Raw genomic sequence first — 12,860 nt, forward strand, 5'->3', positions numbered from 1 at the left:
GTCTTGGGTCTGATGCACAGGGCTCAGGTGGGGCCAATCACACAAAATGCAATTTCAATTTTTGTTCATTGGACATGGAGAGGCACCTCAGCTGGGGGTACCAGGCAAGGCAGGAAATCAGGGAGTCCTGAGGAGAAACTAGATTAACAGAAAAATCAGTGTACTTCCTTCCAGACTTTCCCTCTAAGCACTGCCATTCTCTGGAGGAATAATGATGACTAACATTTCTACAGCACATGCTATGTGCCTGTGTTCCAAGTGATAAACATATATCATCTCAATGAATCCCCATTACAACCACACAAGGCAGGCACTCATACCCCTATTCCACAAATGAGGAAACTGAGGCACAGAGAAGTTACACAGCTAGGAGGTGGTAAAACCTTAAGCCCAAACAGACTGGCTCCAGAAACTGTGTTCCTAACTATTACTTGATATTGCACCACCTTTTTGAGAAAGAACCTCGAAGGGATCCAGTCCAGGTCAAAGGAACTGGATTAGCCTCCATGGCAGGGAAGACCACGTGGCCTGTCAGAAGGAAAGGGAGTTAGGCTGCAGAATCAAAGAAGAGGGGAAAAGCATTCCCAGAGACAGCATTCTGGAAGCCCAGCTGGCCTGTTCCCTCCAACAAGGGAGAGAAGGAACAAGGCCCAAGTGGCCTGGATGTCTAGGCCAAGGCCTGTTAGCAACTTCTAGGAAGCAGGGCTTCCCTCTGGGGCCTCCAGCTCAGAAGACCAAGGGCCCAAGGCTACATGGGCACAGACAAGGGTGCTCTCTCACATGCTGGTGGCTCCCAGTTCCTTAGAGAGAATCTCTGATTGTATGCTTCTCGAGGGCAAGAACCACAACATCATCACCATGATTGTCATCATCAAAATTATCATCATCATTATCACAACCAATTATTGAGCACCTACTGCATGCCAAGCACTCCACTAGCTATTTCATAGATTACCTCATTACTCCAAGGGCCCACTGTCCCTATTCTACAGGTCAGGGACAACGTCAGGGAGGTCAGGGAGATTAAGTAATGTGCTCAAATGATTCACGCCAAGCAGTGTGGAGTAGTGGGTAAGACTGCACAGGCTTTGGAGTTGCACAGACAGCCCTGGGTCCACATCCTGGCTCTGTACTCACCAGCTGCGGGACCTTGAACAAATAACTTAACCTCTTCCAACAATTTCAATCACAGATGCCAGAAGTAATTCATCTCAAATGTCAAGTCTAAACGACAGGCGGTGGCTGCCTGCAGTGCTTTGTGAGAGGATACTGACACCACGCCTAAACTCATGAGAAAGAGTGCCATGATCAACTACTAATATCTGCCATAGGGGCAGAAGGGTGTGGGCATGGCACAAGTGTCACATATTTGCCATCTCTGATCTAGAGAAACATATGGCTTGTAGAGACAACCACACAAATACATGGGTGCACTTATACAGCTGGCAGATTTTTGACTAAGGCACCAAAGCAACTCAAAGTCTTTTCAATGACCAGATCTCCATAGGGGAATAAATGGACCTAGACCCCTATATCATGCCATACACAATTAAATTGAGATGGATCTTAGACACATACCTAAAACTACAAAGCTTCCAGAAGAAAACATGGAAAAAACTCTTTATGATATGACGTAAGCAAAGACTTCTTGGGACACAGAAAGCTAAAGACATAAAATGAAAAAAATCCCTAAATTAGACATCATCAAAATTAAAACTTCTGCTTGTCAAAGACGCTGTTAAGAAAAGGAATGAACTTGTATCCAGAATATGTAAAGAATGTCCACAAGGAGACAAACAATCCAATTTTAAAGGGGGAGGAGGGACAAAAGGAACTATAAGAATGGTCAACAAGCCTATCAAAAAGTCTTCATCATCATTAGTTATCAGAAAAATGCAAATGAAAACCACAATGAAATACCCCTACACGCCCACTCAAGTGGCTAAAATGAAACAGACTGACAATGGCAAATGTTGGTGAGGATGTGGAGCAGTCAGAATTCTCGTGACATTGCCCATGTACCAAAATGGTACAACCATTTGGCAAAAAATTTGGCGGTTTCATATAAAGTTAAACATTCACCTACCCTTTGACACAGCCATTTCAGTCTAGATATTTACCTAAGAGAAATGAAAACACACGTTCCGAAAACACAAAAACACAATAAAACTTATATATTAGAATGTTCACCACATTTGGCTATTCATTACAGCCCCAAACTGGAAACAACCCAAATGTCCGTCAACAGGAGAATGAATAAACTGTGGAGTATTCATACAATGGCGATAAAAAGGAACAAATTACTAACACACTCAACAGCAGGGGCAAATCATTTCCACAGATATTATGCTGAGCTGGACACAAAGGAGTACACACTACATGATTCCTTGTCAATTAAGTTCTAGAACAGGCAAACTAACTTCCAGTGAAAAAATCAGAGCACTGGGTGCTTCTGCTGCTTCTGTTGGGATTGACTAGGAAGGGCCATAGTAGAACATTCTAGGGGGATAGAAATGTCCTATATCTGAATCAGAGTATGGGTCACATGGATGTATCCACTAGTAAAAGTACACAGCTAAGATTTATGCATTTCAATGTATGTAAATTTTTAAAAATCTGGTTACACCTAAAGTGATTTGCCAGAAGTGTAAGCTAGTTGGCCTTAAAACATGAACGACATCAGGGACAATACACATATGTGCAGATGTGTGCACTTGAGGGGCGCATTCACACAGCTGGTGCACATGTAGACATCTCGTGGTCTTAAGGCCTCCAAGCGCAACCCACAGACGCAGATCCAGGTGAGCCCTTCCCCATGTCTCACTGCCCTTGGCTCCCCTGTCCACTGGCCTCTATGAAATCAAAGATCTCCTGGGAAGTGGCTCCCGAGGAGATGGCATCTAGACAGGCGACATAAATGGGGTCTGTGTGGAGACCAGAGATGGCTCTCCCAGGACCCACAGAACATCGACAAGAAAACCGGCTGAACCTCCTGCAGCGGTGGTAATGGGGGAATAAATATCCCTAACCCTCACGTCCCCCTCCAGCGCTTTCTTGAAGAGGGGAAACCAAACCTCCTCGCTGATGCCCCTGAGCCCTTCCTGCCCCCACCAAAGGAGGCTCCCAACATCCTTCCCACAAATGCCTCCTCACCTTGTCCACACAAACTTGGTAGATCTGAGGGGAGCTGACACTCCCTCACTCGACCCTGACCGAGACGAGTGGTCTCCCTTCCCAGCGTGGACAAAAGAGAGCGGGTAGGAACCAGGGCAGAGTGAAGAGATGACATCAGACCTGGTGCCGTGCTACAAGCTGGAAAGGAAACCCAAGCCCACCCCTACAGAGAGAGAGTAGCTGGTGGGCAACTGGTGAGCATGGGAGGGCGGGAGGAAGAAACCCCGCACAGCTCTGGCCAAAGGGAATGAAGAGGGCGCAGAGGAGAAGGCTCCTCTGATCTCCATTTTCTTCCCCAGCACCTAGAGACTTACACACATGCCTGACCTACCTCTGAGGATTTCAGGGGCATTAGTGAGTCGTGGAGGGCAAAGTACCCAAGTGGCATAGTAGAACTTTCTGCTCATCCCCACAGCGGGAACCCCAGGCCTCCATTATCTTCTTCTGGAAAGGAGGTCTGATGGGGGGGGGGGTGCCCTCAGACTTGCACAAAGAGAGATGGAGAAGGCTGAGCAAGGGTCACCTCCCAGCTGACCCAGCCAGACAAGTGTGACAGTTCAGATCAAGGTCACATCAAGTCCCAGTATCACCACCTTCAACAGAACGCCCTGTGCACTTACTGTGAGGTGGGAGAGAATCAGGAGGGCCAATCCCAGCCCCTTCACTTCACGAAGCCCAGAAAGGTGGTCATCTCAGGTCCCAGGGCATTGCCCAACCCCCATGCTTGCCATTAGGGCCCCTCCGACTCCTCCACCCTGCCACCCCACGAAGCTGTCCTCACTCCTCTCCACCCCACTGAGGAGCCACATGACACATTTGAGCTTGTCACATGCTGAGCCATATGGTTTCTTCTGCTCAGTTAAGGCCCCCTGTAGACAGCAGGTTCTTTGAGCGGCCAGGACTGCAGCCTCAGTTTGACCCCACGCAGCCCAGTGCAATGCTGGGCACACACAGTTGGCCCTCCCTGATGCCTGTTGATCCATTTGGACATGAAAACCAGATCATAAAAAACGTGGGCCTGGAAACAATCCAGAGCATTCCCAAGGAGACAGCCCCAAACCTCTCTCCCAGCCCACCCTGTGCCATCCACAGTTTGAGTTCTGGCTGGGTACTGGGCTCTCATTCAGCCCATCTGCTCAGCATCTCTGGGTGCTTTTTCTCAGTTACATGTTAGCAAAAAAAAAAAAAACCCTTGAAAAACACAAACAGCAAAGAGGTGGGGGAGGGTGAGTAAAGACCAGTTACAGCAGGCACCCCAGTGGGGCAGGGCCTGGGGGGATTCTCGGCTGGAGGGCAGCTTTTGCTCCCGCAGTACCTTCCAGATGGGAGATGCAGCTAGAGGAGAGGCGGTCCCAGGCCGTGTCGGGTGGGAGGAGAGGAGCACTTTACCAAAAATGGTTTGGGCCTTAGAATTTAACTTACTCTGCCCACTATAGGAGGAACACAACTACCTTCAGTGGGACCTTGGGTGAGTCACTTCCCATCCAATGTATCTATAAAGGAAATGGATCGCCCACCCCTGACATTTTGTGACTCCCAAGCTAATCAATATCAAAGGAGTGTCCGTGCCACCCCTGCCCCAAGCCTGCACTGCCAAGGGAACCCGGTGAGACCCTCCCCCGCTGCCCAAATGCTCAGCAGGGGGGCTGCGGGAACCCCAGGAACAGAGACTCTGGAGAGAGTTCAGCTTCCCTGCCGGGCATCGCAGCCGTCAGTGTGCAATAACAACCTGGGGAGCCCGGAGGTGTCAGCAAAGCAGAGGCCTGATCCCACCCTGGAGAGGACATCGCAGCAAGGAGCCCAGGTCTGCGCAGGTGACCCCACATGAGACTGACAGAACAGGAGCAGGCTTCAGTCACATCTTGAAGAACACATGTCTACGGGCTTTATTTAGAAAAGTATGACCTGGAGATCAAGGCTCTGCTGGGATATAAGATTCAAGCAAGACTGAAGGAGTAGAAGCTCCTCTGACCTGGATTCCCATATAGTCAACAAACCATGAACACCTGCCAGGCATCCACCCAAGCCAGGACTGGGGACCCACAGAACAGGACACAGGCGCTGCCCTCAAGGAACTCAATGCAGGGAAGCGTCTGACGACCAGCAATACGACTTGATAAGTGCAGTCGCAAAAGGGATGCTCCCTCTGTGGGGAGCAGGCTGGGGTGACATAACTGACAATTGTGGTTTGAAGTCCCACATGGGTCAGTTAGCTTTGCACAAAGGAAAGAAAATGTCATAGCCACACAAAGCCTCCTAACCACGGCCACAGGCTACGTCTTAGGCACAGAATAACCCCACATGACAGTCACAAAGAGACCCCTAAGTCCAGGGACACCACACACACAGACCCCCAACACCAACCACAGAAGGGTCCCAACCCCAGTGTAAGTCCCGAGGGCGACCCGTCGCATCTTCCTCTGAGTTCCCAGCTCCGACTTCGGCCTTGGGGCTGTGGACAGTAAAGTCACAGGCTGGGAAATTCCTGAGCTGAGTCCAAACAGGAGAAGGACAGTGCATTTGGGGGTGGGGCTGTCTTCTGACTGCAGGTCACTAAGATTTCCCTGCAGGTTGCTGCTCTGCTCTGAGCCTGCCTGGGGTCCCACTCGGGCCAGCCTTACCCCGTGACAGCCCGCTGGCCCCTGTGCTGACCAGAGCAGAGTAGGGTCAGGCACCCAGTGGATGTTCATAAATAATTTTTTGCAGGAAGCAATATGGTAACTAATAATGCCTCACTTGTGCTCCAGGTTCCTGATCAGCCCCTGTCTCCTCTATCTCTGTGTACCCTCCTGGGTTCCTCCTTTCAGCATTTCCACACACTCAAGTCTTCCTAACTCATGAGCGTCACCTACACCCTCTGACTCTCACATCATCTCCACTCAACTCCTTGACACACCCCCATCTACTGTCCACCCTCATCCCTCCCAGAACTGTTCTCAGTTACATCAACAGCAGCCACCAGGCCACTAACCCAGAGGCCCTGTGTGCTCCACATCGTACTTGGCCTCTCCACAGCAGCTGACAAAGCTGCCCATCCCTCCTCTGTGAAACTCTCCTCCCACTGTGTCCTCAGCCCTCTCCGCACCACTGGACTTTACCTGGGGGAGTCCCTCAAGGTGCCATTCCAGGAATCTCTCTTCTCACTCCACTCTCTCCCTGGAGAGCTCACTGCCCCCTGCCCTAAGCTTCAATTCCCATCTCTATAAAAATGACTCCAGATTTTTACCTCCAGTCCAGACTCTTCTTCTGAGCCTGGCTCCCAAAGACCCTGCTGTTCACCGACATCCCCATTCATGTCTGAGGCTTGTCCAGCTCAGCATGTAGAACTCAAGCCCTCGTCCTCCCTCCGGGGTCACTCCATCTCAAAGAATGGCTGTAACATTTAGCCAGTTGCTCCAAACCCAGAGCCATTCTTGCCTCCTACCTCTCCCCAAATCCTCACCTCTCATCAATCTACCTCCTAAGAAATGTGAGATCTGACCACTTCCCAATAACCTCACAGGCCCCTCGGAGTCAAGCCACCATGCTCTCCCCACGGGACTCCCGTGGAAGCCTCCCAACTCCTCTCCCACTTTCCACTCTGCTTCCTCCTACGCATTCTCCACACAACAGCCAGAGTGATTTTTCAAAAGTCCCATCATCTTACTCCCCTAACATCTCCAGCGACTTCAATGCCCTTAGTTAGGATAAAGCTCAAAATCTTTAACAAAACTTCCAAGGGTCTGCCTCTCTGTCCCGAACTGTGGATGCTCTGGCCATTCTGGTCTTCTTCCAGTTCCTCCAGAGAAACCTTCTCTCTCCTGCTTTACGGAGCCTGGTCTCCAGCTGTAACGTGCATACGAATCACTTGGGAATGTTGGTAAAATGCAGATTCTGATTCAGTAGTCTGGAGTGGGGCCTGAGATTCTGCATTTCTAAGGAACCCCCAAATGTTGCAAGTGTTGCTGCTCCCTTGGCCTCACTTCAAGGAGCAAGCATCTAGAACACTCTCCTCCACTCTGACTGCACCTTTGCCGAAGTCCTACTCAACTCTCAGGGTTCAGCTTAAACATCATTTCCTCAAAGAAGCCCTACCTGACCCTCTCCAACATTAGGTTAGATTCCCCCCTACACACACCTTATACTGCCCCCAAGCTACGCTGTGCTTTTCCTTTAGAACATTCATCACATCTACCTGTCTACCCCTCATTCTTGAAATTATTTTTTCAACTTTTGTCTCCCTAGCTAGCCTACAAGCTCCAGGAGAGGAGGGACCGTAACGTCTTGGTCACTACCAGGTACTTAGCGCTCGGCACTGGGCCTGGCACATGGTCAGCACTTGCAGTAGAAAGCTGTTGACTTTGCCTGCCCTGCATCCATTCCCCCTTCTTCTCAGAGTAGCACCTCCATTTTCCTTTGAGGAGCCACCCTTCCCCTCTCCGTTGTTCCAGTTTAGGTGGTGGGCATGAGACCCAGGTCTGGCCAATCAGAGCCTTCCATCTCTCTGGTTGCAATGATTGGTTCAGAGATAGACATGTGACTGAAGCCAGGCCAATGAGCTTGCTCCCTGGGACTTCTGTTAAAACTAGGGAGGAAGACAGACCCTTCTTTCCACTGGAGTTATTTAGTAAGTAGGAGCTGCTGTCACCATCCTGCCATCACAGAGACAGAGCTTGAGCAAGAATGAAACCAACACAGAAGAGAGCTGGAAAGAGACAGATTTCATGGATGCAGCCATGCCTAGAGTGGATGCACTCGCCATTACAAAGGTAATAAATTCCCTTTTATGCTTAAGCCAAAGTGAGTTATGTTTCCATCACTTGCAACCAAGAGTCTTGCTAATACAACATTCAAATAAATATTGGGTATTGAATGAAATGAGTATGTAAGCAAAGTCTGCCAAGAGAACTCAGTGACTCCTCCTAGGAGACTTTCAGAGTTCTCCCTGCAAACTCCTGCCATCCAGGAGCACAGAGACAAGCATCCTACACCCAACTTTGCAGACCAAGGGGGTGAAACTCAGAATGGTGACATGCTTCTCAGCATTACCCCGTGCAAACAAGCCGCCCCAGCACCTGGCTCAGATGCCACTACTGTGACTAGGCTGATGACGGTGGTATGGCTTTCAGTGCCCCTAGGTACCCCACCAGGAGGAGAGCAGAGCTGTCCTCAGTGTGCCCTGCACCCCGCCTACTCCTGAACTCCTAATCCAACCAGGCAGGCTCTGGCCACCATTCTGTGATATTCCCCCTCTGCGCATACCACACAGCTCTCTGCATGCTGGGCATTCAATATGGGATGATAATGGGAAGTTGGCCCTTATCTCCTTCCTTTGTGGGTATCACTTTGCAACAGATTAGGTCAGGGAAGAGGGGGTGCAAAAGAGAGCAACAGGGAGGAGCCCAAATTATTTCCTTGTGAGTCACCTCATAGCAGAGCCACAAGACAGATACGGGGACTAGCCTAGATGTCCCCTCAGATGACTCAGGATGCAGGTGACTTCTTCAGAGCTCAGTCCTCACCCAGCAAAGTGTGAGGGAAGGAGGAAGGGAAGCAAGGAGGGAGGAAGGGACAGAGGGAGGTCCTTTGCTGCCCAGGCAGGAAGACTGGCTGAACCAAAGTCCTTCCTGAGAGCCAGCTCAGGCGTGTGTGGCCATCCTGCCAGGAGGGGACTGGAAGGTGAAGGTGGAAGGGCATGGTGCAGGGAGGGTGCTGCCTCCTCAGTTCCCCAGGAATGAGAGGGGCCTGGGCCTGGGATGTGGTCTTCCAGAAAGAGATTTGTGAAAGAAGTGCTAATAGGAAAAGAACTACTGGCCCCCAGAAGGTCCAGGGCAACTCTCTAACAGGGATTGGGGTGACAGGGCCAGCCCAGGAGGGCCAATCAGAGGCAGGTAGACCAGCATGTGAGTGCCAGCACACAGGACCCCTTCTTCCCCAGCCCCAGGCAGCCCTTCTGGGCAGTAGCCCCTTAAGGCACCCAGTTGCATTCTAAGTCTTCCCACCTACTCCTGCCTGGGCCCCTTGTTCCAGAACCCCACAGCTCCACCAGGCCTCTCTCTAATTACCAAGCGTCCTGCCAACCACACTCGGCCCAAGTCTATTTCCTCACCGCCCCAACACCTCTGAGTCACACTTTCCTACCCGCACGGGTGAGCTTAAGTGCAACGCTGCCTCTAGAGGTGTCGGGCACTCCATGGCCCCCACTGGGATGGAAGCAGCTGGCCTGGAGCCAAAGCAACAGCTATAGCAAGGCCCTGAGACTTTCCCCACCAGCTGCCCCTCCCCGCTTACCAACTCTAAGCCTCTTACCTTCATGGCGGGAGGCGCAGTGAGAGGAGGGGACAGCGGCCGGTCTGGGAGGGTCACATCCGAGCTGTTGGCCAGCTCCTGCTTCCTGTGAGGAGGCCACAGAAACAGAAGAGGTGAGTGAGGGCCTGCCCGCGCCTTCCCCTCTCTCCTCTAAGAGTGGCTGGGCTTGAGGGCACAGTCTCACACACACTGCGGAAAACTAGAGTGGCGTGCATTTCTTTTTTGGGATGTGCTCAGGTCTAAAGCAGGGCTCCTCCAAGTGTGCCCCCTGCACCAGCAGCATCATTCTCAGGTGCATCCCAGACTCCCCGGTGATGGGGCCCAGGAATCTGTGTTTTTACAGTCTCTGCAGGTGATTCTGAAGCACGCAGAAGTCTGAGAGCCAGTCTAAGGAGACATGGGACTGAGGCTGGGGTGAGAGAAGAGGACAGGAGTAAACAAGTGTGACTCATCCTCCCTGGGGCCCCTCTGTCCCTATGCGCACACACACACACATACACACACGTACACACACATACACACATGTGTGCACACACACACTCAGGCAGGCCCTGGCCAGAGAGCTGACCTTAGGAGAACGGGGCTGCCTGCTGTGTAAAATGCAGGTAAAACTATTTTAGTCCATGTGGGCTAGGACCATGGAGAGGCAGCTATAAACAGAGTCATGTCACCATGACAACATGATTGAGACAAGTTCGCTGCTCTCACACACTCCCCACTTTCCATCTGGCCCTTGCTGGTGACCGAGGAGTGCTGGTTTGCAGTCCGATCACCAGGCAGATTGTTTGCAGTGGGGTAAGCCATCAGAGCAACAGTTACACAACAGGGCCAGCTGGGTAGAACCTCGGCGAGTCCCCAGACAAGGGACTCTGGTGTCCTAGACATGTCCTGGCTATATCCTGGGACAAGAGGGAAGGCAAGGATAATGGTATTAAGAGCCTAAGAAGACCAAGCTGAGCAATCAAAGCCCCAACTTTGCAACTGTCTCCTTCCCCAGAGTCCCAGCCTGAAGCAGCCATGAGAGGCAGCCCGACACCTGGTCCCACTTAAATGACCAACGGACTCCCACAGCCACCTTGAGATAATGCTTCTGTACTTCTTTCCAGCCCATGTCCTGCCAGTGGGGGTGACAGCTCCAACTCCAAGCCTCCTTCACGAGAGAAGCCCATCCTCCCAACAGAGCCTAACCCTCCACCTTTCCAGAGGAAGCCCTTGCCCTGGGGCCCGGACACCATCCCATCTTGGCTCCCCTCAGCCCAGGCAGACTCGGTGTAAAAAAAACCATGCTGGGCGCCGCAGGGCCCTGTCTAGCCTGGCCCTGCAGCCAGCCACGCCTCACTGTCCACTAGGCAGCCAGGTAAGGAGTCTGCGTGAACATCTGGCTTAGCAGAGGATCCATATGACCCCATTAACCTCAACCCTGCCAGTCTCCCCTTTCTGCTCCTCCAACTGCCTCCCTCCTCCTTTCTCCTGGACTGAGTCCTACTCTGATGGCTGGAGTGGGGGGTCCTCTCCCTCCCAATCCAGACTGTAACTGGTACAAGAACCAAAGGGCCAAGACTCGGCACGTGTGCGTATGCACGCACACACTCACACACAAAGGAATGACTGCAGCTCCTTCTACCTCTCAGCCAAAACCACCAACCTCCCCTTCCATTTATGGCCTCGGACACTACCACTGTGGGGTCCAGCCCGGCTGCTCTGGCCCTCACCTGCCTGTGGACCCGACAGAGCTGGATCCAGCACAGGCTCACCCTCTCCCACCACTCTGCCCTCTCCCAAACAGCCACTGCTCCTCCTCAATGGGCCTGCGCCCCTGAGAGTCATGATGGGGGAAAGGGAAGGGAGGAAGATGATCAAGGATGGGGAGCACCACCTTCAGGTCCCCTGAGGTGAGGAAGGACAAGGCAGCTCCCTGGTGGGGCTGGGAGCCTGGTAGGGAAAAGCATGCAGGGAGGGGAGGGGAGGCAGGCCCCCCAACCCAGAGTCCATAGGACTGCTGTGGGTTAGCTGAGGACCTCTAACCTACCTCCCTGGAGTTGGCTTGTGGGCAAACTTGACCAAAGCTGCCCTGGCTTTCCAGGAACAGAAACTCTAGAGGAGGGCAGTGCTGGCAGGTCAAGGGATGCTTATATACACAGTCATGCTGTCCCGTTCTCTCCATAGGGCACAAGATGTCCACTCCGATGGGGCCAGAGCAGAGGTGATTATTGTCCAAGGTCCCTGAGTCCCAGGCAAAGGGCCCCTGTACCCAACCCTCCCTGGGCTGAGCCCCTCTCCCCCGCGCCAGCCTGTTTTCCCTGGATGCAAGAATAAGCTCTCGGGACCAGTCTCCAGGGAGTGGTGAGGACTATCAAGTGGGAGCACAGGGCATCTTCTGCCAGAAGGATTTCCCAAATGATGCTTGGAGCCTGGAAGGTGCTGTAGCAGGAACGAGCACCAGTGGCTATCAGCCTCATGCGAGCTCCAGCGCTCTGTCCAAGAATCTAGAGGAGATGCCAGAGTGGGCAGAAGGCATGACTACTGCCCTCAAAAAGATCAGAACCCAGAGCACACACAGGCCCTCGGCCACAAATTAGAACCTACCCTGCACTGGTATACAGATGGCTTGGAGTGGCACCTATGAGAAAGGTGGGCCACACTGCACCATCCCTCCTCTCGACTCCAGCCCTCCCTCCTAGAAGCCAAAGGTACTTACTTAAGAGCTAACTGCCTGTTATGGGTCAAATCGTGTCCCCCCAAAAAATACATTGAATTCTTAACCTCCAGTAGCTATGAATGTGACTTGATTTGGAAACAGGGTCTTTGCAGATATAATCAAGTTACGATGAGGTCATTAGCATAGCCCTTTAATTCAATATGCCTGGTGTCCTTACAAGACGAGAAGGTGGTCATGTGAAGACACAGACACACAGGGAGAATGCCATGTGACAATGGAGGCAGAGATTGGAGTGATGCAGCTGGAACGCCAGGGAACGAACATCAAGGATTGCTGGCCACTACAGAAGCTAGAAGAGGCAAGGAGGATGCTTCCCTGAGCCTTCAGAAGGAGCACAGCCCTGCTGACACCTGGATTTTGGACTTCTAGCCTCCAGAACTGAGACAATAAACGTCTGTTGTTTTAAGCCACCTGGTTTATGGTACTTGGTTACGGCAGCCCCAGGAAATGAATACACTGCCCAGTCCCAGGGTCTGGCCTTGACTTTGTAATTGGAGGACCAAAAACAAGGAGGATGAAATTCCTGCTTCAGCCTCACCACCACCCCTATGGTCAGCGGGTCTTAACCTCGTCCTGCCCCAGCCTCACAACCAATGACATTCGCTTGTGAGTCACCCTCCCAAGGACAGTCAAGCCCGGCCTAGCCACCGGCTGGTGCGGAGATAAGACAGAGTAGGAA

General features: G+C 52.0%; 1 protein-coding gene across 9 annotated transcripts in view; it reads right to left on the reverse strand.

The window, feature by feature from the left end:
* Positions 1 to 12,860, reverse strand: part of RAP1GAP2 (RAP1 GTPase activating protein 2) — a 218,525-nt gene that overhangs the window by 93,111 nt on the left and 112,554 nt on the right. For all 9 annotated transcript variants that reach the window (XR_009222681.1, XM_058560068.1, XM_058560067.1 and 6 more), the window contains one exon: positions 9,463 to 9,547. Coding sequence is in view for 8 of the 9 variants with exons in the window: in XM_058560068.1 (XP_058416051.1) it covers positions 9,463 to 9,547 (85 nt within the window). In the remaining variant the exon portion in view is untranslated. The remainder of the gene's footprint in view (positions 1 to 9,462; positions 9,548 to 12,860) is intronic.

This window comes from Diceros bicornis, chromosome 18 (assembly GCF_020826845.1).
Source record: "Diceros bicornis minor isolate mBicDic1 chromosome 18, mDicBic1.mat.cur, whole genome shotgun sequence".
NCBI classification, from domain to species: domain Eukaryota; kingdom Metazoa; phylum Chordata; class Mammalia; order Perissodactyla; family Rhinocerotidae; genus Diceros; species Diceros bicornis.